General features: G+C 40.4%; 3 protein-coding genes across 20 annotated transcripts in view; 2 read left to right on the top strand and 1 right to left on the bottom strand.

The window, feature by feature from the left end:
• Nucleotides 1-8374, bottom strand: part of LOC133466957 (unconventional myosin-XVIIIa-like) — a 78129-nt gene extending 69755 nt beyond the window's left edge. For 14 of the 18 annotated variants that reach the window (XR_009785083.1, XR_009785086.1, XR_009785084.1 and 11 more), the window contains exons 1-3: nucleotides 1606-1746; nucleotides 757-965; nucleotides 593-618 (exon numbers count right to left, since the gene is read on the bottom strand). Coding sequence is in view for 13 of the 18 variants with exons in the window: in XM_061751229.1 (XP_061607213.1) it covers nucleotides 593-618; nucleotides 757-793 (63 nt within the window). In the remaining 5 variants the exon portion in view is untranslated. Of the gene's footprint in view, nucleotides 1-592; nucleotides 619-756; nucleotides 966-1605; nucleotides 1747-5882; nucleotides 6930-8232 lie in introns of those variants that run through there. The other 4 variants (XM_061751224.1, XM_061751226.1, XM_061751223.1 and 1 more) reach the window with 3 other exon arrangements.
• Nucleotides 8375-10025: 1651 nt separating this feature from the next.
• Nucleotides 10026-23774, top strand: LOC133466926 (vascular endothelial zinc finger 1-like). Its single transcript, XM_061751147.1, has 5 exons — nucleotides 10026-10187; nucleotides 16545-17302; nucleotides 19505-19574; nucleotides 19666-19828; nucleotides 20281-23774. Exons 1-5 carry the CDS (start codon nucleotides 10155-10157, stop codon nucleotides 20643-20645), a joined length of 1389 nt encoding a protein of 462 aa, XP_061607131.1. The 5' UTR covers nucleotides 10026-10154; the 3' UTR covers nucleotides 20646-23774.
• Nucleotides 23775-24043: 269 nt separating this feature from the next.
• The window catches only part of ksr1a (kinase suppressor of ras 1a), a 36814-nt gene continuing 35720 nt past the window's right edge, over nucleotides 24044-25137 (top strand). Inside the window, exon 1 of the mRNA XM_061751146.1 lies at nucleotides 24044-24198. Coding sequence (XP_061607130.1) covers nucleotides 24151-24198 — 48 coding nt within the window. The 5' untranslated portion in view covers nucleotides 24044-24150. The remainder of the gene's footprint in view (nucleotides 24199-25137) is intronic.

Here is a 25137-nt window from a genome sequence, read left to right as displayed (position 1 = left end):
CCCCCAGAAGTGACCATTGGCAAACCAAACTGAACTGTACAGCTTGGTAGAAAGGTGTCTATAAAGGCCTCATTAAAAGAAATGCATACGCAATAAATCCATTACATGCAGCAGTTTCAGTTACCGGTAATTGCTTTTTTCCTGGCAAAGTGTTGGCTTTGGGCATCACTTAATGAAATGATTCAGAGGACAATCAAGTGCATTTCGCCGCAACACGAACATTTATGGCATTAGCTCATCATCATTGGGTCGGTTCGTAAAGAGGTGATTGCTTAACCAGGTTTTTCAGTAAGTACCGGAGTTTTAGAAAATGTTCTAACGTCAATATACCAAGTTGCAATGTTATTCTTTATAGTTGCCCCAAAAAATGCTGAATCTCACCCAATACTCGAGTTATCCAACACCGAATTCTTATCATTGTCATTTTATCATTATCATTGCAAATTCAACACGCTGGCTAACTTCCCAGAACTGCAGTATGAGTGCAAAAAAAAATTATAATATATATATATATATATATATATATATATATATATATATATATATTGTATCAGAGTTAATGTGTGAAAATATGCATTGAAAAGAAACTTACATCTGGCTTGTTCTCAACTTTAACCTACACAAGAAGAAGCAACACAACAGATCAAACCACCAGATTCTCACCGAAGCATTTCTCTATCACAAATGAGTCAAGATGCAGAAATGAAATAAAAGGCACACAAACAAACAAAAAGAACAGAAGAGCGAGACTTCCCTTTTGTTCCCAAAATGAAAAGCGTGATTTGTAAGCCATGGTGATGGGCCACAGGTCATGAAACAAGAACAAATGTATGCAATGGTGACGAAGACGAAACACGAGGAGGATATGAGCTGCTCCGTGGTGACTGGAGATGTCGGGGAGATTATGAAGCGGAATTCTGCGCACAACGCCCCGTTTACCAACACGGCTGTGGGACCATGCAGCACTGAGGACAGAAGACATGATGAAAAAAAACATGAGATGAGATGATAGCTTGGTTTCTAGCGGCAATCGCGAACAGCCGCAACATGCGTCAATCTCTCAAAATCGACGATGAATAAGATTGCAAATCATTCGCATTTGCCACAGTTGATTCGCATACAGTGCTTGACAATCATGCAAAGTCACCTTTCATTGGATGCCATCACGGGAAATGAAACCCAATGAATCATGACTTTGGATGTAAAAAAAATAAGAACAAACACAACACTGCTGTTTGACTCGTAAACAACAACAACAACAACAACATCCCTGGGACTTAAAACTTTAAGACTTGAAATGATTTCCGTTAATTACAAAAGGGGGAATTCCAGAGTTTAAAAACTACACCTCCAGAGCAAACCATATTTCCTAAATAACTGACTTGACCATTATGTAAAAATGCACTTTGTGGCATTTATTTATTTATTTTTCACTGAAAAGCCTTTACAAAGAGCGTCACAGCTACATGTTTCACCCAGCTTACATCAGTCTGCACCTATAAATAGTTTCGGCCATTCTGAGATACCAGCAGAGCACATGCGCCCGTGCACCAGCAAACCACACCGTCCAGCGCGCACAGTCCACCAGAGGCCCAAGTCCATTACCTTCTCTCTAGGCCCGGTTAACCTTCCAATCCTTGCGAGGGCCGGCGAGAGTAAGAGCCGAGTCTCCAATGCATTCACACAAACTCCTCGAGAGTGAGGGGCACGAGCGGTGTCAAAGTGGCACCGGCCTGTAGTCTAAAGACTGGGGGGGGGGGGGGGGGGGGGGGGACGACACGGGGCGTAATGTGAGGAGCAGGCCAGTGACAGAGGACAGCTGCTGAAACACAGAAAGGCTATGAATAGAATTGGCGTAACCACACCAAACCAATACACTCCTGCCCCCCTCTTCCTCTTCCCTGGTGACAGACCACCAAAGAGGGGGTCTCCCTCACCCAGTTATTCAAACAGTCTCTACCTGCCACTTGGCATATTTTTGCCACTCCTATTTCTGGACCCAAAATTGTTTATTTGCTTCATTTCAATGGCGCTTTAGCTCATGCTGTACAATAACAAAATCAGTCACATCCATTTGCAGCTGTGACCACAAGAGGGAGCCACGAAGTACAAAAAACAAAAATAAATATGTCACACATAATAATAATTAGAAATACATGACTGATAGTTTTACATTTACACTGGACAGACAAGAGCATAGCTTCATCTAGCCAATCAAGATTCTAATGAGCACAATCGAGTGGTGAATCATTTAAATGTAATAACCTTTCCTATCAAAAATAAAATGATCAATCGGAACCATCCTCAGTGTGCAATATTGGCGGAAGAACATAATCCATTGGTGCGGTGGATTGCAGTTATTCTACACAAATGCAAGACTCTGGAATGTAGTACATGTTTTGTGTTAGTCGCCATTGATTTGTTTTCCCATTTGAATGTGCCAAAAGATGACATTTTTGCTGTAAGCCCAACAATGTTCACATATTAGCACTCTGCCAACACATGGCCGAGTTGCCCCACCACGTACAGTCTGGTAATCCTCAGAGACCGATACTGCGACACAACACTGTGTAAGCTGCTGGTTGACACATGCTTGGCGTACAGCGAAGATTAAAGACTTTTAAAGCATACAAACTGATTCTGACCCAATTCAAAATGAATTAAATGGTCGGAAATGACAATATTTTCAAAAGTCACGCAATGGATATTATGTGTCCATTTGTATTGCGGTGTCAGATTTTAAAAGGAAAATTGACAAGAATGAATGGATAAAAACTAAGGCGTTTATCATTTGTATGGACAGGAACACAAATTTTAAATCTTGATGATCAGCATGCAAAATAATGTGCCACTATTGGGAAATGGGAAATAATAAGATGAGAAAAATGGAAATCTCTGTTTCCAGTTATATGTGAAGATATCTTGCTAAATAACAACAATATCTTGCTCTTAACTGGCAAAAGACGAATAGATCAGGTCAAATCAAATGACATGTCAAGCCCTGAAAAAATAAAATAGTCACATTCAAATCTTGTTAAGAGTAGAAGATGGGAAAATGACTTTGTAAGCCTCGATCATGGACTAAAATCTTTATCCTTGGAAAGCCCCGCCTCTTTCGAATCCATGCCCGGTCTAATAATCTAGTCCAGCTGAAAATGTTTAAATGGCATCTTGGGGAGACGATTACACCGATTAAAAAAATAAATACAATTTTACAACAAAAAAAAACATGAGTCCAGAATCAAACATGATAGGTTTATACTGTGAGGTGGCTGTGCTAAACACTGTTCCACTGTGCCTTCAAGTTCAAATGAATACTGGGTGTGTATTTAAAAAAATAAAAATGTTCCTTTTTTTTTTTTTTGGGAATGATTCACAAAGCACCTAACTGTATCCTTTGGAAGCAGCACAACAATATCACAGCAGTGTTGTCGTTGTTGTTGTCAGCTGTGGTGTGGACAACGGCTGCCACCTAATGGACACAAAACAAGGGTGCTCAGCTGGGAACAAATGCGGGGCCACCATCCATAATTAAAGGCTACGGTTATTTGAAATACAAGTTCCTTCCTCAGTGTGTGACATTTATATATTGTGCTTTCCCCCCCCCCCCCCCCCCTGATAGACTTGTGCATAGGTGAGATGTTGATTATGGAACTGAAACCAGACAAAGACAAAAGTGACAGTATCAGAGGTAAAGCAAGTACTTTGGATGCCTATCAGAATGGTTGTATAAATAGCAGCAACACAATCATTTGCCTGCACATTACTGCAATCAGACCACAGTTATAGTCATTGCTGGTTGCCTGGCAACTTCATGTCACACCGCAAGGTCATTCTATGCCCCCAACAAAATTATAATACTCAACCATCACGAAATCACTTGTAAAGTAATATCCATGCATTCTTAAGTACAACTCTCAAAATGTGCTATAGTTGGTATAGGCTCCACCACCACTTCGCATTCAGCTCATGATAAATGGCACCCGAAAAATATTGTATTATAGAATATGGTAACCTCTCACAAATCGAGCCATATTCATGCAGCATGTGGCATCTGCAGTTTCTGCTCTAGATCCAACGTGGAGATCTTACAATAACCACCTATAAATAGTGCAGTTGGTTCTAGGTCAGCCTCTGCAGTACATTTTTGGAGTTTCTTTAATCGACCTGGTCTACTGATGATCATCAAGATCCGTTAAATGTAGGACAGCGAGAGGAGCGAGTGCGAGGAGCTTAATGATGCACATCATTTTAAATGATGGGAATAGAAACCCCAGCTGGGATTGTGATTGGATGGTACCATTTTCACAATTTCGGTCTGTGTGCGTCTTCATGCCAAAACGTCCACGGAAATGCGTGAGCGAATGTTTTGATTGAATGTATCTGTGCCTTGTTATCAGTCAAGGAATCACATTTCAAATATGATGTTCCTAATCTAAACGGGCCCAGAATGCGAGTTTTTTTTGTATGAAAAGCGCTTTATGAATACATTTTGGTTGATCGACAAATATTTATATAAAAAGCACAAGTATGGCGATAACTGAGCGCGCCTTCATGTGCCACGTTGTGATATATTCTTGTGCAAACTCGTTCACCCGCACGCTCGGAACATCGTATGTCGATACCGTTTCAAGACTGTCGATGGGAAAGTCCAGAGTCAAAAGGCGCTAAAGTAGAATTTGTTTGTTTTTTCCAAAAACATGTCATGGTGAGCCACTGTAAAAAAGAATGATTCAATTCAGGTGTACTGGCAAATAAAGAGTAATGTGTTCTGCATATGATTATCCACATAAACAGAAGTGAATAGGCTACGAACCAGCGACCATATGGCCCCGGATTGAAGTGGCGTTTGGGGCCGTTGTCTCCTTCAGCGTCCCATTGTTTGGTGTCAAAGCGGGAAGGGGGTTTTTTTTGGGGGGAGGGGGGGGGGGGGGTGATTATATTTATACACATATATACACACACCAGAACACATTCTCCTAAAACACACACACACACGCTCCCCAGTGAATACAAGCACAAAAACGCATAGCCATATCTTAACCGATTCCTCCCCAAGATCGAAATTCTTCAATCCAAGCCTTACAAAAAATAAAGAATTAGCAGAAGAAGAGAACAAGAACACGCAGAGTCAAAAGGTGGAACAGCCTCGAATAACACATTGGAACCAAAAGCGTCGCCGTTACACTTATATTCTGTTCTGAAAGAAACCTACTGACAGAGACAGACATTATTGATTAATCAGTTGCAGTAATTGCTACTAGGGAATTTGCTCCATTTTGGGGGAAAAAAATGAAATCAATCTAATTGGCAACAACAAGACAAGATGGAGTGTAATACTGAAAGCCATCTGTGGTCCCTTCTCAAGGTTTCTTCTGTCCTCCCCAAATGGGGTTTTGAGTTTTTCCTTGCCCGATTGGCAAGTTTTTCCTTGCATTTCAATCAGGGGACGTCGCCGATCTTTGTCACCTGCGGACCTCTGAAGTCCGTTGATACTCTTTTGTGATTAAGGGCAATCCAAATAAACTGGACTTGACTTAAATACTTTATCGCAGAATTGTTCAATTGTCACATTACCACAATAGTAAGAAAAGATATTGCGATAACATGACTTTTTTTGTTTTTAATTAGTCTGTGAGGCTGTTATGAAATGAGCCCTATGAAATCTGCCTAGCAACAAGTGCCAACACAAACGGAACTTTCCAGTAACCAACGGTAGGAAGAATCGGAGCAGTTCTCAATAATGACATACGATTTGATTTGAGATGCAAAGTATAAAGTGAGTGACACAAAAATTGGCCATTAGAAGATGCACTGAAATTGAAAAAAAGAAAAAGAAAGAAAGAAAGGAAGGAAGGAAGGAAGGAAGGAATCTAACTTACACTGAAGCCTTCCTTGTACGGTCCTTGCGAGGTCCTGAGCCAGCTGCGGTTCAACTCGCTCAGCTCCAAAATGGGCTGCACCTTTAGCAACACAGACTCCCCAGATTGACGGATCATCTCCACGATCTCATCCCTGCTCTTGGTCTCAACCTTGACGCCGTTGATCTCCACCAGCCTGTCTCCCGGCACCAGGCCCAGGGCGCGGTCCTTGGCCGCAGCGCCGGGCTCGGCGAAGTGCACCACTCTCCGGCACACGTCTCCGTCGGGCTGCCTGTCCAGCATGGTGGTCCTCCTCAAAGAGAAGCCAAAATCGCCTGTGTTGCGTCGCTTTAACTTCAGTTCTCTGGGATCTGGTATTGGGGGAGCGACAAGCGCCGGCAACTGTAAGTCGACACCTGGGAAGGTTTTTTCGACTAGCTCGGGTATGTGAAGCCTTAATATGTTCTGAGGTTTGCTCCCTTGGCGAAAATACCGCGGCCTTGATTTCTGAACGGACACTGCCGAAGCATCAAATGCGTAATTTCTCTGGGCGGGGGAAGGATACCTCGAGGCTATCCCGGAATTCAACTTGGCTAGTTCTCCAAACTTAGCCGCTCTCTCTTTTACAGAGCTTCGTATTTGGTCCCGGTCGATTCCCTTGGTATCGTCACCACTTCCCGCATCCGGCGCCGAGGCGCTCCAGCTGTCGAGGTGCTCAGCATTTACGTCGGTCAGGCTGACATCCAGGTTGCTCGCCACCTTGATAGGAATAGGACCAGAGATCTCCAACTTGCTCCTTGATTCCTTCTTGGAGCTTCCCCGATTGAGGTGGAAGAAGCCTCGGCGAATGCTCATTTCCTCCAGACTCTTCAATTCCGCCGGGGACATGCGCTCTTTCTTGTCTTTCTTCTCCTTCTTGACAATGTCCTTTTCTTTCTCTTTGTCTTTCTTAATCAGATGAAACATGTTGGACCTTTTCTACAGCCTCTTGGCTGGAATCGTTTACAATCAGAAAAGGAAGATCTCCATCAAGTACCTGAGAGCGCCGAATGTATGATATAAAGAAAGCTGCAAGGGAGAAAAGGTTTTCATTGAGGAGACCATAAAAGTACTTAAGCTTATAGTTCATCATATATTAGCATGCAATAAAAGAGATTTGGAATTATAATAAATACATTTGTGTTTTAGTCAACAAATTCAGAAAAACAACCGATGCATCGTGCCCTGAATAATAGAGATGAGCACTAACTTGTTCATGTGCATCGATTCAAGATTAGCTACACACACAAAATCTAAAGTCAGTCAAAAGAAGAGCTGTAGCAAAAAGCCTGTTTTGGCAATATGTTTACTATTGTGGGTGTAGTTTGCATCTTGAGTAGCTACATACAGAAAGGTCACCAAAATATTGGAACTGTACTCGGGGTCACTCACGGTGTTGTGGTCCGTTCGCCAGGCAATGTGGGTTCGGTTCACGGCACACCACCGCACAAAAATGCGACCAAAAATGATTCAACAGTATAAATACTGACACAATGGTGTTCTTTTCTCAAATTGACTCACAAATTTACTGCTGTATGAATGACAACAGGTGAATTGTACCTTCTGCCATCTAGTGGAAGAGCATTAAGTGCTCTGCCTGTCACTAACAAACTACAATAACTGATATATTGTTAAATAAATACTTCACTAACAATGTCAGTCAAAATTAATGAGCTTTGGAATGGCAGAATATTTGCTACAGCTCTTCTTCTTTTTTTTTTTTATTCCATTCGGTTGTGCAAGTGTTCCGAATGTCCTTGCCATAAGGTGCCCTACATAGAATTTCAAAGCACTGATGCACTCAATGTAATGTACAGCGTGTGTTGATTCCCCCCTCTGCTGCAGATACGACCCACGACCAGATCGGTTTCACCGTGACACAGCACTCAACATTTAGGAATAGTAAAGTAATCAGTTCATGCATGAATGGATATACTTGCCTGGCAGACGTATGCATCATCCCCTGTCGTCATTGTTTTGCAAATTCACGTCGTCGTCAAGTCTCCTAGGTCAGCGAGGCAGCACATTCCAAAAAAACTAATACTACAATTTTTTGTTTTCTTCTTCTTGCTTCAAATCTAGTCGCATCTACTTTTCATCGGGGCGTTTTATGCTTTGAAAGTTTTCAGTACTCGCCAATCGAGTGCATGTTTGCGAAAGTGTGTGTCTATGTGGTGCAGCCACGACATGCCCGGTCAGTGCTTGGATGTAATTCTAAGCTGCTTTGGCCTCATTAAAAACCCGATGGCCTCGGGGAAGGATGTCAATGGAGGCTGTACAAATATAGTACAGTATAACGATCTACAGTACAAAGCAATAAACAACATCCTACCTGAATGTGTTCCCAGGTGGCAGGTCGCTCCCGCAACTTTTCGGCATCTGCTTCCATGAAATTGCCAAAGGTGAGCTGCAGTACACGTGACGCCTTCAATGTTCGCCACCAGGTTAGGATTTCTTAATGACTTGCCATACCTGCCCATTGTGTTCTTTGAATGGCTGAAAGGAGAATTGATCCTAAAACAAATATGTCCGCGGGGGTTATCCACAAAAAGGAAAATAATAGAAACTTCGAAGTGAAGTGTTTTTTTAATACTCATTAAGAATATGAACTTATTGAATATTTGAAGAAAGGAACTTGACTTTGAAATTCTGAGTGTACCTTAACATAACATGAGGGTAAATCGGGCAGCAGTGACCCCTACTGTTCACTTCGAGCATCGGCGCACATTTACATTCAAAACAAGCAAGCTGTTTTTTCTACAAATTACGCCTACTTTTAATAGAGTTATACATTTTAATTCATTATGATCATTATCTCCTTGCTAGAACCCAAATGAGTTCAAAATAAGTTAAATATAGTACCCCAACTTCGTCCCACATAAAAAATAAAAAAAATAAAAAAGCACTTAGTTGCATTGAAGACTAAATTGAATGACTCTCACTGAAGCTCTCTTTGCACCGTAGGGGAATATAAAGGCTTTCAACGTACAATGATGAGCCAGAAATTCAAATTGCATTCTAGAATGATTGTGCAAAAGGGTTCATGCATGGATGGATCTACGTCTGCTTCTTATATTTACTCTAGGCCGGAAAATCCACTCTGGGACACTCCTGAAAATTCAGAAAAATCGTCACGAGACATCGGTGAATTTTAATTTAGTTTTAAATGCTTGAGGAAGTATTTACTAGATCTTAATTTGGAAGTCCAGAAATGCAATTATGAATTCGTGTACAATTTCACGTTTGCATAAGATGCTGTATTTGTGTTTTGGTGTTATTTCAATCATATCAAACATAATCTCTGCCTGAGTGTCTCAGGTTTGGGGGCACTGTCTCGATTTGGGATATTTAATAAGTGACCTAGTCAATAGCAGAGTTTTCTTGGTTTACTATACTTACTTTTTCCGTATATTTTAACATATCTTATCATATGAAGCCATGTGAATAAACTGTGTACATGTAATGAATAAATGGATTTAAGTCTAAAACTCATCAACATAAACACTCGTGCGGAATATGTTACTCACATTCGTTTTAATAGCAGAGACATGGATTACTGTATTCCAATGTGTAATCTGCATACACGTGCATGTGCAATGTCACGCTTGCCAAGCAACAAGAAAATGGTGAGCATGGAATAGGCAGAATACTTGATATTAGCGGCAGTGCACTGTATGTCTTGCACAACCGAGTTTGTTCATTCATCCCTTGTCTATGAATGAAAATGAACGGCATTAATCCACTGGGGAGTCCCGGTGCTCGTTTAAACGAGGAAATGCATTTAATCGATAGAAAGGAAAGTACAAAATGTTTGGCATAACAAGAGCAAAGCTATTTCCAGCCTGTTTTTTTTTTTTAACCTACTGACGGCTTCGTATTAGTAAAACACATCCATGAGCAGCCACACGCGACAAGGAGGATACTCAATAAAAAATGTCACTGGCCGAATCAACAGAAACATATTAAATAGGGGTGCTAGAAAACAATCTTAATCACATGAGCCGTATGGTGGTTAAATAATTACTTCAGTGATTTATGGATTAATAGTGAGCATTTAAAACTATATATTTTGATAATATATTTGTTTTATTATCGAAATATTTGCTAATCTAAAATCATCTGAACAAATTGGACCCCGTGTTGTTTGTAAAATGGTACAACCCTTAAGGTTACCGGAAGTTGTTTCAGCTGCCATGTTTGGTTGCTTTGTTGTAGGCTTCTACTAGGTTTCCTACACAATTACCAAGTGTGGAAATGGAGGCAAGCTGGAGTACGTTTCTCTTCCAAGTAAGTTCACTCTTTCGGCGGTGGGGTGGGTGTGGGGGGCCGTTTTCGCCCGCGTGGGCAAAAGCTAAAAGTGTAACCACTGAGTCTTTTGGCGGCAAAAGCAGTTTTTTAAACGAGTAGTGCGAAGAACAAGTAAGCAAGCAAAACAATGGTAAATGAATCCTGGCTTCCAGCTGTGCGCCTGGCGCTTGAAGAAGAAAAAGAACAACAACAACAACAACAACGAAAAACATCCTCAACGAGTGTGTGGAAAACGCCATTTGTTTATTATCTGCGGAGTATTCGGAGAAACACAATGCTGTCGTGAATGTATTTTCGGAAGTTTGTTTGACGCCAGCAAAACATGCGGGATCATTTCAAGTGAGGCACTGCGCCGTTACAACCCCCCCCCGCACGCACACACCAGCTTTCGCCCATCATTTCTTTGGGGCGCCCGGTTCTTCGTGTAATTTGTCGCTGGGTATTTGCCACACAGAAAAAACATAAATACATATTTTTTTCACCCACCCACCAGCTTTGAACGCCGAGTAATTGTGTGCGCGCTTAAAAAATAAAATAAAAAGAAATCTCAGCAGCTGATAACGGCGGTTCGCGGCCAACTTTCCTCCTTGTTCACTAGCCAAGTTAGCTAACACTGTTCGGGGAAGCTCCATCACGTCACTGGAGTCGGTCCTCGCCGTGCAGTCGTTTCGGCAACTTCGTGGCAAGTAAAAAGGCCGCGGCTCCGGCCATTTATTTTGTCTGTTTATTCTGCTGACGATGAAAGGAATTCAAACTATGCACACAACATCGGCTAACACTAGCTACTAATAGGCTAAAGCTCTTTTATTTTCTAGTTTTTTTTTTTAGGGAGACCTGGAGTGCCGAACTGCCCCCGAAATTAAAAGAATTAAGTGCAAATAAAATTAACCACGTGATTCGATTCAGATGATGTTGCCATAGCAATTGAAGGCAGTATTTTGTGCTGTTTTGGCGTTTGTGCCAAAATATTGTCCCACATGCTTTAGATTTTGCAGAGTGCAACACGTTACTCCAGTTAGAAATGTACTCAAATGATATATGAATAAAGATACGTGTTGTTCCTGACCGAAATGAATTAAGGGCTATATAACGGTTTATAATGGAAATACCCAGATTAAGCAACACTGCGGGGGTTAAAATCTGAGTGCACTGACGTCATTTTATGAACACAAACAAGTAACAGCTCACCTGCGTTTAACAAGTTTTATTCTTGGAGTGAGTTAGTTGCTGCATTAAAAAAAAATGGTGATGCTGTCACGTGTCGTTAGAGAATTTGTTCATGCCAATACGGGTACAGTAACACAACCTCCAACTTGATTTATTTACTACAGCAATTTATGAGCAGAGCACTTATGCTCCAGTGAACGTTACATTGTTTAATGTACACTTATTTACCTTTTAATGTAATTATTTGCAGTAGTAGTACATATTATTATGATAAATTGTTGGGTCCCAAAATGGGAAGACGTTGTGCTGGGATGGGCTAATTCACACACTGATTCATTTTTGCAACTTGTATTTTTATTTAAGTTTTACATTCGCTTGGTTTTTGGTATTTGAAGGTCTAAAGAATGTAAATCGTGCAACAAGGCGTACTTGCTATCCCGCAATGTATTAATGTACTCTTTGTATGGTCTCAGGCTTCTTATTGGAGATACCTCCCACCCCCCCTTATGTGCCTCTTGGAGTACTTTACTCTTTGGGCAAAGAAGACAGATGGACAGTGCAGTTTGTTTTAAAATATCTGGCAACCTGCCAGGCACTAGTATCCACACTTGTGTCTCGTACCTCACACTGTTACTTTGTCTTTTAGGCTTTTGTAAATGTTAAGGCTCTTGGTGTAAGCGGAGCAACACTTCAGTCGCCAAGTAATACTTCTGAACCGTTTCTGTTATTTTTTTCAATAGCAATTAATAACATAAAATATGAATACATTTTAAAATTGTTTGTTTATCCAATCTTCAAATATCTAATAATTTGAAATATTTGCAATATGTGTTTACAAAAGCTATCTGTGTCTTTTCTGGGCCTAAAACTGAAATCTGTGTTCCCTTGCAAACAAACCTTCATTATAGTACAAAACATTTTCTGAATACATACTAGTGTCTTCGCTAACTTTGCTAAGTCAACTGTAAATTAAAGTTGCAAGGAAAGATGCTGTTACAGAAAGTACTTTTTGTCTGAAATGTAATTTGAACTTGTAATTTTTGAAAATGACACAAAACTATACATGTATTGTAAAACTCCACTCTGATATTCCTGCAGAAGTTTTGAGTTCCAGGGAAAGATCCTAGTGTGTGAAAGGGCCTTAAGTCTGTTGGTCCAATTCAACGGAAAGGAAAGCATACAGCCTCTTTTGTCAACTATCCATATTTTTTTGGAGGGGGGGGTGTAACACACAGGAATTAGACCGTTCATACACAATATTAATGACTACTGCTCTAACACCTGTACTAAACCTTGGAATTTAGTGACATTCAAGAAAAGAGCGTTTTGACAAGGCTCGGCACTCAATCAGGAGACAGTGCGAAGGCTGTTTGCATCTGGTTAGAGATGCAACTGTGAATAATGCATTCAGAGTCTTCACTTTCGGGTCTGGTGTTTTTTTTTTTTTTTAATATATAAAGATATTTTCAGTGAAGGTCATAGAGAACATTTTCTTTGGTCGGGACAGCTGATTAGTTATTTTGATTATGGCACAAGTCTATTTTTTATCCAGGTCGAAGCCCTCAGTCCACACACAAAACCAAGATGTTTACACAATATTTAAAAGTGAGTTAGTTTGCGGATGTCAAAATAAGGGCTGGGTGCTCCTCTTCAGGTGCATAGTTGATCTCCATATGTAGCGTTGGTTCAAATATGTTTGTTTGTTTGTTTGTATTTGTGAGCTAATATAGTGTGATCAAAAGCCTGAATTGTTCAACTGTTTACTGGAGTTACGGCAGCTGTGATCCAGTAGCAAAAAGCTCGTGTCACATTTCAAAAGCAGACATGCCGTCGTATTTTCTAACATTTGATGTCCGGAGGGAATTGGATTTGTATTGGCAGAAGGCCTCAGTTGCGGAGATGTAATGTTTTTAAGTGTATCATCACATCCGTGCTACGATGACAAACAATAACCGTTTCTTCAGACACAATATCACTTGTTTGTCTTGAATAGATATACATGTAATATGTTCTCTCAAATGTCCTTGTTATTCACTTCTTCAAACTAAATTGCATTGTGAGAGGACCGTCTTTTAGTCGGACTAGTCATGTTGGAATTTCATTTAACAAAAAAGCAAATAAAAATCATGACCTTACTCTGTTTTATTTGCTAGTGTCTGCGTTTGTAAATTTGATCTGATGCCAGGTGCTTATGTCAGTGCTTGTGATGTGGAAAGTGCCTTTCACTATACCACATTGCAATTTACAGACAATATTCCTAATGATATTTTATATATTTTATAAAACTGTAGCTTTGTCAGGTGACTGTGGATTTTAGAATTTTAGTTGGCGATAGAAATTTAGGTAAGAATTGAAGACCACAAACTTGACAGACTTTTTACCAGCAAAACTAAATCATAGTTTATATAAAATAGTGTTTTCTGCAGTTTGTTTCCCGCCTCCTTCCCTCTTTCATCAGTTTTTACATGGTCTTTGTTTTGGTCCAAAATGGGATTATGCCAAGCAGCTGTATAGTGAGACACAAAAGATGGAGGGAAGACGGCGCATAATCGGACTCAAGACTGTGAGTGGCGTTCAAGTCTACAGTGGTCCGTGGAGCCATCAGGACGCTCCCTCCATTTTGATGTTATTTATGAGCAAGCAGCCTCAGTTGTCAGAGCTCATTTGTGTCAAAATGGTCAGAGCTGCATGAAGGCACAACAGCCTTTACGGGCCGCGCACCTCGGCATCGGTGCCAGGCTGTGCGCGATGGCTGCGCTGCACAAGCTTCACTGGTGTCGCCCCGCCACCCAAAAACGGCAGCCTCACGCCCAGTGTGCCAGTGGATGGCGGGGATAGCATCGTATTATGTTGAGTAATCCTGGATGGCGGCATGTGTGAACAGGTGCCTTGGTGGCAAGCGCAATGAGTTCCCAGGTTCCCTTACACGTCGGGGAAACTGACGGCTAGCTTCACTGAGCGGTGTGTGGATAAACAATGTCCCCGGCTCATGAATAGATGAGCCAAATCAATGAAGATGAGCATACAAAGCACCCCTGCTGCGGCCCTAGTGCATCACTGCTCAGATTTGTGTCTTTCACAATAGGCTAGATGACATAAGGAGGACATTGTGTGGTTCATTTTTCTTTCCGAGCCCCAACCCTTCACTCTTGCAACTTCTTTCTTGGCTGGCCTTCTTCGATGGATGATTGAACCTCAAAGGGAAAGGTCAAGCATTTCACCTTGGCCTTTCTTGCCGCTGGTCGACAACACTGTTTTCTTCTTGTCAGTCCATTTTACTGAGCGAGCAGCATAGTGTAGTAAAACATTAAAAAATTGTATTACACTTAAAGCTATAATTCGCAACTATTTTTTTGTTTTAAAAAAAAAATAAAAATAAAATAAAAGTAATTTTTACATAAGCCAGTACAAGAGTAGATGACAGAAAGCTGTTTAAGCCTATCAACGTCTGACACTTCTTGCTATATTTTTTTCAGTATTTATTTATTTTTTATATTTAGTGACTATCCAATACATTTCCACGCTGGATCAGTTGGTGGCGCTCTAAAATGACGTAGCGGAAATGACTTATTTTACCTACGAACAGGCAGGCCCGTATATGGACAGCGTGCAGGTCCACTGAGCCATAGACAAAGGAGAAAGCATGCGGGGTTGTGAGGAGGCCGGCCGGACAAGCATTTGGCTTGCGTCATATCGAAGCGACGAAGGCTTTGTTGTATTGTTGAATTCCAGGGTCATGGGGTGCCATAAATCGCGACTTACAGATTTAAAAGGTAAATAAAACTGACCTAAACATAAATGTACTATACTGTACTGGATAAGTAAAAAATGTACTGTACTGGATAAATTCAAAGTTCAGAATGTACACCTTTTGTCTAGCGACAAGAAGTATTCTAATATTTTTGAATGTTTCATTTTTTAAATATTGCACATTTTATTTGTCTAATGCAGTGATTCTTTTGCATACCACTAAAGGGAGCTTGTGCAATGATTCCTTCGAGCTTGGCTAAAGTGTTCTTCAGCCTGCCATCAAGTTTTGTTGGTTCTTGTTGAAACCTCTGAACTTGTTTTGGCATAAAAGTGACAGTAAAGTTGTATTCATTGTGCTAGTAGCTTGAATGAGGACAATTTTGTCAAGAGGGTTAATATACCCAGCCACAATTAAACCAGAATTTCCCAATTTTTACCCCAAAGTCTAATAAAGTTTAGACCTGCTGAATGATGTTCACCTTAATATCAAGTGTGATGTATTTGTGGCCAAGGCCGCAAATCATTGCCTTGCTGTGCCACTTTCCATATTACTTTGTAACCTAGATATTTGCTTTTTTCGATCTTTACTGACCTGCAAATTAGTTACTGTTCGATTGCAAAACTAATGGTCTGCTCTTCAGAGCCTTTCGGGCAGCACGTTACACTCTGTTATGCCACTAGTTTGGAATGCTTGTTTCACAGTCACAGGATGAATCAGCAGGGCCATAATTGGATTTTTTTTTATTTTTTATTTTTTTTAAATCCAGTATTGGATTGCTTTGTGGCGTCAACTTCATTAATGACAAATCTGCTTCTGAAATAAAAATCTGCTGCCCATTTGGCCTTTGACGAAACAATGTTGTCATTGACGTTCTGTGGGTTTGGAAAGTCGTACATCTGCATGCTGCCACTAATCTCTTCAAGTGCAACAGTTCTCTTTTGCAATTCAATTTCAATATTAGTCAAGGATTTCATTCATGTGACTTTGTCTATGATTAAATAATAATTCAAATGTTAATTTGACCCAAAGTAGTATGTTATTTGTAATTAGTATCATGTGTCCACAGTGATTACTTTTCTGTGGAAGCACTGCTACTTAAACACATGGGCTACATTCAATACATTGACTACTTTGACTTAATGTGTAACCACCAAATTCAATAATGCTAACCCAATTACCAAATAACTTTGCATTTTTCAATAAGGGCACATTGAGTTTTAAAAAGATACTTGCACCACATACTTGTCATGTTGTCATTAGCAACATGTCCTATTGAACCGGAAATGTGTGAAACTTATCACACACAGACCTGTCATTGACTGCTTTGCATCTCATCTTGTCATCTCCTCTTCTTTCTAATGTTTAATCTTCATTGCAGTACTTTAATCTTTTTTTAAATATATTTTTTATTCCACCAGCAGGCCAATGAAGCCCTCCACCACCAGCACCAGGTGGCCCAAAACAGCCTGCTGCCCCTTCTTAACGCAGGAACTGAACCGATCGACCAAAAGCCCGTGCTGCCCATCCAAATCGACCACAAGAACCCTTCCATTGGTCTGGATCTCCTTAAAGACAATGTGACCAGTGGAGGAGGTGGACGGCCACCAGTGCCCGTGATAAAGAAGGAGCATAAAGGCAAAACGCCATTCGTTTGTGGCTACTGCAACAAAGCCTTCCGCGACAGCTACCACCTGCGACGCCACGAGTCCAGCCACACGGGTATCAAAATGGTGTCGAGGCCAAAGAAAGTTGCCCAGACGGCCCCCCCGACCATGGTGCCGATGATCTCCACGATGCATCGAGAGAACAACGGAAACGTTTCCTACATCTCCACGGCAGCAGGCATCCTCTCCACGGCGACCACTTCCGTCTCGTCCGGCGCGAGCATCATGACTTCGGCGATGGGCAACATGTCGCACCACCAGCAGACTGTCCCCAAGAAACCTGCCAAACCTGTCAAGAAAAACCATGGGTGCGAGCTGTGCGGCAAGGCCTTCCGTGACGTTTATCATCTGAATCGCCACAAGCTCTCCCATTCGGACGAAAAGCCCTTCGAGTGCCCCATTTGCCACCAACGGTTTAAAAGGAAGGACCGAATGACCTACCATGTTCGGTCTCATGATGGAGGAGTCCATAAGCCCTATGTGTGCTCCGTCTGTGGGAAAGGTTTTTCCAGGTAAGAAACTAGAACATTTTGTTGGCAATCTCGCACGCACAACTGCTCCTTTTAACACTAGTCAATTTATCAGAACGAAAGGAGGAAGTTATAGAACTACTCTGTCAATGTGCTCGCATGGTATCCAAACCTTGGGTGTTATTTTATCGAAAGTGAGAGCTACAAGTGGGGGGGACAAAAAAACCAGGTTTAAATGCGTTTGAACAAAAAATAGAAGGTTCTGACTAGGCTGTGCACAGATGAGTGTTGATTTGAATTGGGATTCGTGTGGGCCTGAAAAAGCAATCATTGAATCACAATTTTTGGACTCTGATCAGAACGAATCTTATAATATACATTACATAATATACATATCATATGACTTTAGTCCGTGTTGATGGCTGATGCAATTTTGACTGACTGCACATAGATGATCATTTATGTATAGATGGATGTATATGATGTTGTAGATGTATGTACAGATGATCCGTTAAATGTATCCATTAATATCAGTTAATATATTGTGCGTTTGTCATTTTAAATTCCTAATTTTTGTAATGAGCAGAGTATAATGATAACAGCGTGGCGGTGTGCGCGCGACAAGTTGTGCGGGGTACGGAAGGTATGGAGGAAGGTGTATAATGATAACAGCGTGGCGGTGCACCATTAGCCTGTGCTACATGGTGACGCTTCTATGTGAGCCACTTTCAGGCATGCTTCCAGTACACTGACGTGGGTAAGGCACTCGACTGCATGCTTGAAAGCGAGAATGGGCACTGAAGAAAAAGGCCACTGAGTCACTACCACTTAGCTCGATCTGTTGGCATCCACTGGACTCAACTGTGTCTGCTCCTCTTGGATCGGGACCAAAAAAGCAACAACAAAAAAGTTCCGGTTCACAGGACTGAGAAGCTTCAACATGACTTGTCATTTGTATGGATACGCAATAAAAAAAATTCCAGCGGAATGAAACTTTCCGGTTTGCGAGCAGCTGCCAACGCAGTCGCCCTTACTCACCCCGCTAACATGATTCAACTCTCAGCGTCACCAGAACTATCCAGCTGTCCGTGGTGGAGCCAAGCCAAACTTGAGATTATGAATGCAAGAGAGACTCACCGTTAAAGGTCAACAAAATGAACATCACTTTAACACATTCATTGCCAGTAACTGATGTCATCAAAGTATTTTCTGGGTGGTGTTTTTTTAATTTAATTTTTTTTTTTTTTTTATAAAGACTGGCAGTAAATGTTTGTAAACAACCTAGCTTTACAATCGGACAATTGTAATCTGAAAAAGGCATTTTGATGCAAATAATTTTATTTAAGATTCCCCCCCCCCCCCCCCCTCATCATGTGTAAGCTAAGTGTTCTTTTAGATTAGTCTTTCCATAAAAGTATAGTTTTAAGTACTTTTTATCATGGAATAAAACAGGGTTTTAGTCTCGAAAGTCATTCACTAATAAACATGCTTTGATTTGTCAGACATAAAACATTTCAACCGGGGCCAGCCCTAATAAAGTTGAACAAACTTTGTGGCCTACATTTTCTGTTAGTCCTGAGAGAGATGCTGTGCAAATTTAGCACTGGACTTTTGTGGCAAACTTCAGGCTAAGGCCTTTAATGCTTGCACGACATTAGTATTCACTTGGTATTTATTTAAGCAAATACATGAATCTAAGAGCTGTGCCAGCGTCAACTGCCACTTTACTGAGAGTAAACAAGTGTACACTATAATGGTGTACCATCTCAGTGTGGCGCTTCCTGAAACTAGGCCAAACTAAATCACGCATGATTGATCGTGGAGAATCAACCGCCACTGACGCAACTTTTAAGGATTCACACAAGCCCTTCATTATCAAAGCGAGCACACAACATCCGGGTTTGAGCAATGCAACTAATATATAAATGTAGTAAGAAACTTATGTATTAAAAATACACTTCATTTGGCTTTTGATTGAATATTAATTGTATTGGTAATAACACTAATAAAATTATAGACTATATGTGGCTCTGACGATCTCATTTTGAGGAAACCGTTCCATGTTATTAATCATTTGAAAGTGGAACAGTAAACAAGCTGAGGTCATTTAGTTAATACTTGGGCCTCAGAGTCTGTGTATGAACCAAAGCGCCTGTCTGCATCAGCTCATGTCTAAATTCAAATGCTGCAGCTCATTACTTTTCGACCAGTGACACAATTTTCATTTTTCTTTTTTTGTTGCAGGCCTGACCACTTGAGTTGCCACGTGAAGCATGTTCATTCTTCCGAACGGCCGTTTAAATGTCAAGTGACGGTAGGTCTATATGTACATCTGACTATTAGGACTATCAAGATTGTTTATTATTTTCACTGTTATGTTGTCGTAACACTTTCACCATTTGCAGGCGTGTACCTCTGCGTTTGCCACCAAAGACCGACTGCGTTCTCACATGATCAGACACGAGGGAAAGGTGACCTGCAGCATCTGTGGGAAGATGCTGAGTGCGGCTTACATCACCAGCCACCTGAAGACTCACGGGCAAACAAACTTCAACTCCTGTAACAAAGGTATTGCTCGCATCTGGAATCAAAGCATGGCAAAAGCCCTGACAAATGCAGTCGAACCCCGGTTTGCGTAAGATTCAGGTTTTCAACTTTTTTTTATTTTTTTTTTTATTTTAAATAAAGCTCTCTAAGACCTGCTTTTTTTAACCCTTTCACAAAAGACAGTGGAACCTCAAGTCAAACACAATCCTTTCCGAAACACTGGCTGACGGTAACTTTTTAGAAATAGTTTTCCTACCCTTATATACTGGTGCAGGTAGTTTTCGGTTTGCGACAGAGTTCCGTTCGTACGACACCAGCGTAACCCAAATTTCTACATAAGTCGGAACACGCGTAGTCTCTGTTACTAACCTCGATAACATAGTTAAGTCATAAGTGTAGTAAATCGGAATCAGAACGCCTTTATTGTCATTTGCAAATCAAACATTTGCCAACTGTTACTTGTTCCTCTCCAGACCAGGTCTGCAACTCTGCCTCAGCTACACCCGTGACTGTTTCGGCTCCCATCACCACGGCGATGAACCGGGGCAACTCCAACAATAACAACAACGCCGTCACCATAGCGGCGCAAATGAACATTAGTACCAACACGGTCAACATCACGTCGCCGGTCAGCCTTCAGCACCCGCTCACCATCACCGGGCCCGTCAACATCGCGTCTGTCAACATCCCTGCCAGCGCGTCCATGAATATTGCTCACCCGGTCGCAATAACCACCCCCATGCCAATGAATATCGCCGGCCCACTTAACATTGCCATGCGGCCAGTGGATAGCATGCCTTTCTTGTCCCAAGTCTTACCGTCTTCCCCACCCTGGTAAAGATAAAACAAAAAACAACTCAAAAGGAGAAGGAGCATTGAACTGGCCAGGAAGAAAGGGAAAAAATAAAATGAGACTCATCTCACAATTTGCCCCTCAGGGCCAGCTCCCCCACCCCCTGTCTTTTTTGTTTTGGGGGGGTTGTTTTTTGAGAAACCCTCATACTTTCATTCCTCACACCTCCAAGTGGGTGTGCTGTATTTACGAGCTGCGCAGCCAGGGGGCGCTCGCGAATTCTTAGCTGCATCCCAGTTCATGTTAACATGACTTACAGGAGATGCACAAAACTTGACGAGAAACCAAGTAGGACCGTCCTTGAAATAAGGACACGTTTAGGAATTAGCTTAGTCTGTTAGAGTGACGAAACTGATCTGTAATAACTGAAGTGAGATGATTCCTCATACATCATGATGGGCTGTCATGGAAGAAGAACCTGTTTTTTGTTGTCGTTTTCTTTTCTACCATAGGAGAAGCGAGATGGACTGACTTCTCTTCCACAGCCTCTGGCTGTTGCTTTATACGTTAACTATAGCCTGGTAATCCATATTTAATGTAGGAGAAAAAAATCATAGTAAAAAGGGACAGCAGCTTCCATGTGCAAGGAAGGATATTTTTTTCACCTTACTACAGCTTTTCCATTTTGTTTTCAGATAGTAGTTACTACACTCTTAAGGTACAGCTAACTTGTAAATTCAACATAGTTCTGCATTTTGAGTTTTTACCCGTCTTTTCAAGGAGATCTCTCCAAAAGTGTCCGCTTGATGATGAAATGTTTGTATTTTTATATTTGTATGGACTTATGAAGACTTGTGTTTATGTGCTATGGTCTGTTTTAACCCCCCCAACCCTGTCCCCCCTCAATGTAGTTAGAGTCGATTGAGCCTTGCACTGAACGTACGTCCTCCACACTTAAAAAGCAGCAGTATTAGTATTAAAGGTCAAGCTGACATGCCAGTCGACGCCTGTGGCTTCATCGTGACTAAACTGGAAAAGCACAGGTGTATCTTGAAGCTTTTCAGGCTATTTTTGTCACAAAAAGTCTGAAGTGATGTCTGACTCCTCTACAAACCTTGTTTTTCCACCCACCGTTAACTCCTACTGCCCCCAAAAGACTCACTCAGGAAACACGCACCTTTGAAAGAATATGTATGCACATATTCATTCTGGCTTGTCCGTGTTTTTTGTTTTGTTAGGTTTTTTTTTTTTTTTTTTTTTTTTTTTTAAATTCAGTTTTAAAAATCTTTTGGTACTTAGAGGTTTTTGTCAGAACAAAATTGGATAAACAATCACCAGTGTTGTTTTCATTTGAAGTGAAACTGTTAGTGGCTCACGCAGACAATTTATTTTTATTATATATTTTTTTTTGTTCAATTTAGATTTTTCTTTTAGTGATTGTTTGCACTGGATTATCATACCGGTGGAGCTCAAGTAGTTTGTGTAAATTCAAAATGTCATCGTGTGCGTGTGAGTCTGTCTGCTAATATATTGCAGTACCTACCATAGTCCCAAAAAAATCATTTTAAAGTGAGGTTTTGTGTGAATCGGCACCTCACCTTGATGATTTGAATGTTGAATGTTTATTTTTTTATTTATATTTTTTTTATTCCCTTCGCCCTAATAGTGATTTGCAGATGTTACATGAAGGAGCGTTTCAAGTCTTTGGTTGCCTACAGATCTCCCTGCTTTATCAGGGACAAGAATAGTAATAGTTTAAAAGCATAACTGTTCACTGGGTTACTGTACAATGGCATATCTACTGTACATTTTATTTTACTTTTAAGCAAACATCAGTCTCAGGCTGTGAATTCTTCTGACCAGGGACTGATGTGATTTATAAAAAAAAAAAAAAAAAAAGTAATGTAATGAAAATATTGGGCCAAGACTGACATTGCATGACCCCGAACACTAATTATGTTGACCTTTACATATTTTTTTTAATGAATGCATTGTTGTCTGACAGTGTTGCAACTCTTGGAGACTTTCAGTTGACACTGAAAAAAAAAATGCAATATGCATGATTGTCATTGTTCAGTTTTTTTTTTTTTAAACAAAATAGTGGTGTTATTTTCTTAATGTACGTATTACATAGATACACTATAAAAGACTTTGCCAAATTTGATACAGTGATAATGTGATAAATTGTGTTTTTTGTTGAATTGAACATCTCTTTATTTTCTAAGACAAATATGAATTGGAAATTCCATGAGCCTCGTGAAAGCAGTTTGAATGTATATCTTTGTACAAAACAATTTTAGGTCTGTGGATATGGTAGTAAAGATAGATGTGAAAGATAAAATAACCCTTTTTTAAATAAAATTTTTGTATTAGAATATTAACAATGGTAATTTTGTATATACAGGAAAGTAGGCTTTCCAATTAGATCAAACATTCCTGCATTTTTTTTTTTCAATGTATGTTTGTCAAATTATTACATGAACATGCATCATGTTATGTGCCTTTTATTTGGGTTGTCTAAATAAAAGAAAACATTACATATTTTGTATTTATCAAATAATGTTCACCTTTTAATCATTGCGAAATTCAGGAGCGTTTTACTCTATTTCAGTCTTTTTAAAAAAAAAAAAAAAAAAAAAAATGTTTACATACTCTAGAAAAGCCAACGTAAGTGTTCAGTAGCCTTGTTCATTTGTCTTTGTTGCCTAAAATTAAACCGTTTTCACCCATTCAGCACTGAACTGGAGTTTAAATGGGAAATATATATGTTTGGTTTTTTTCCTCCCCGTTATCAAAGCTAGTTGACCTTTTTAAATTTAGGCACATTTTCGGAAATAGGCGCATCCCAAAAGTTTCACTTAGTTATTTCTTTTCACACTTGTTGGATGGCCAGGTACTCCAGACCCAGCTATTTGTATACAAGCAATGAAAAAGTAATTTGTCAACAATATGTCCCCTTAAAGGAAAAAGTGTTGTTCACATCATTTAGAGAACTCATGGCTGAATCCAGCCTCCGCTTGAATGTGTCGTCATCTACAGTTGCCCAGCAGATGGCGACCAGTAATCATTTTCAAATGTGAATGCCTGCGTTGGTGTTTCCATTAATCAAGATTTGTCAAAGTAAACAAATATGCATGAAAGTAATGTGAAAAAATAAACATTCCATGAATCGAATCACCGGATATCAATGAAATGAACAAATTCTTTGCTGGACTTCTGGCTGCAGCAGAATTTAAGGTACCCATCGCGCACCCAAATATTGCAACGAGCTCTGGGAGGCCTCCCAACTTTGAAAGTTTGCTTGATGGAAATCCTCTGCCAAGAAAGAAGATGGCGGCAGACTGTCTCCAATCTCATTTAGTCTGAAGTTAGTTGCATGCTCAGTGCAGCCACCTGGCTGCCCTTTAAACAGCTTAAGAAGACAGTGTTGGACAGTAACTCACAAGCTGCCTATCTGAGCGTTGTTATGCTCCCAAGCCCTCTTTTAGTGTTTGCACTTTTGTTCAATGAATAATAATGAAGTGTGGTTTTTAGAGCAGCATGTTTTTGGATGGGAGAAAACAGCAAAGGGGGAGAAGGAGAAGCAAAGCAAGAAATGGTGAGGACCAAGTTTTTATTTTTTGTCTTTTTTTCCTGCTGCGAATGAAGTACTTGAAGTTTAATTGGCAAGATAATCGTGCTTCACTCCAAAATGTGTCAAATGAATTGTATTTTTACACGCTGGTCATGTGTGTCAGTTGTCCAACTGGTGACAAGACAGACATGGCGTGCAAGATAAGACAAATGCTCTTCTCTTTCCTTCCTGTGTGAAGCAACATGAGTGTTTAGCAACATGAATGGCTACATTTCAACTCACTGGCCTTCCTCAAATGTGCCTGCCACAACCCAAACCAAGAGATGTATCACAATGTAGGCCTTTAAAAGTATAATATTTCTCCTTTTCATATTGTGGTTGTACTTTGCAGTTGTACTTTAATGCCTGCAGCAATGCAGAGTTTACTAATACCGGCCTTTGCCTCTCTCATGTACTGAAATAGACAAAAAGATTACAATTAACCACCTATCATGTAGTATAATGCAGTGCACCCGTACGCCACTGTATACTACAACCATGACTACAATATTTTAAATTTTGTCTTGCTGAGGATTATCTTCGTAAAGGCATAACTGCCTTATTTATTGAGCTCATTAGATTATATTTTAATATTGTGGCCAGTGTGTGTATCATATTGAAAATCATGCGATATACAGTAGGTGGCTATCATTTGTCAGGCCGTGAATAACAGCCTACAGTAAAATATCACAACGAAGCTTTATTGTCTACTTGTACTAATAACTTAGAAATTTCGAGGCACACACTGTGCTGCTGGCTGGACACTATCTAGTCTGTGCTGTTAGAACAGTACGACCTAATTCAAAGCAAAAGTTGCATAATCGCAGAACCACACACACGCAAAAAAAAACAAAAAAAAACTTGTTTATGTTTCATTTTAAGCAGGGTACAGTACACATTTAGCCTACATATAATCGGGCCGAT

The sequence above is a fragment of the Phyllopteryx taeniolatus genome, chromosome 17 (assembly GCF_024500385.1).
Source record: "Phyllopteryx taeniolatus isolate TA_2022b chromosome 17, UOR_Ptae_1.2, whole genome shotgun sequence".
Lineage (NCBI taxonomy): Eukaryota > Metazoa > Chordata > Actinopteri > Syngnathiformes > Syngnathidae > Phyllopteryx > Phyllopteryx taeniolatus.
Note: the sequence above shows the minus strand (reverse complement) of the source record. Positions and strands in the feature narration are given on the sequence as shown.

Excerpts from the sequence above, each read along its gene's own strand:
- LOC133466926 (XM_061751147.1), top strand. The coding sequence starts at position 10,155 with ATGGAGGCAAGCTGGAGTACGTTTCTCTTCCAA. Across the intron at positions 17,303-19,504 it reads TGTGGGAAAGGTTTTTCCAG|GCCTGACCACTTGAGTTGCC; the intron begins GTAAGAAACTAG and ends TTTTTGTTGCAG. Across the intron at positions 19,829-20,280 it reads CTTCAACTCCTGTAACAAAG|ACCAGGTCTGCAACTCTGCC; the intron begins GTATTGCTCGCA and ends GTTCCTCTCCAG.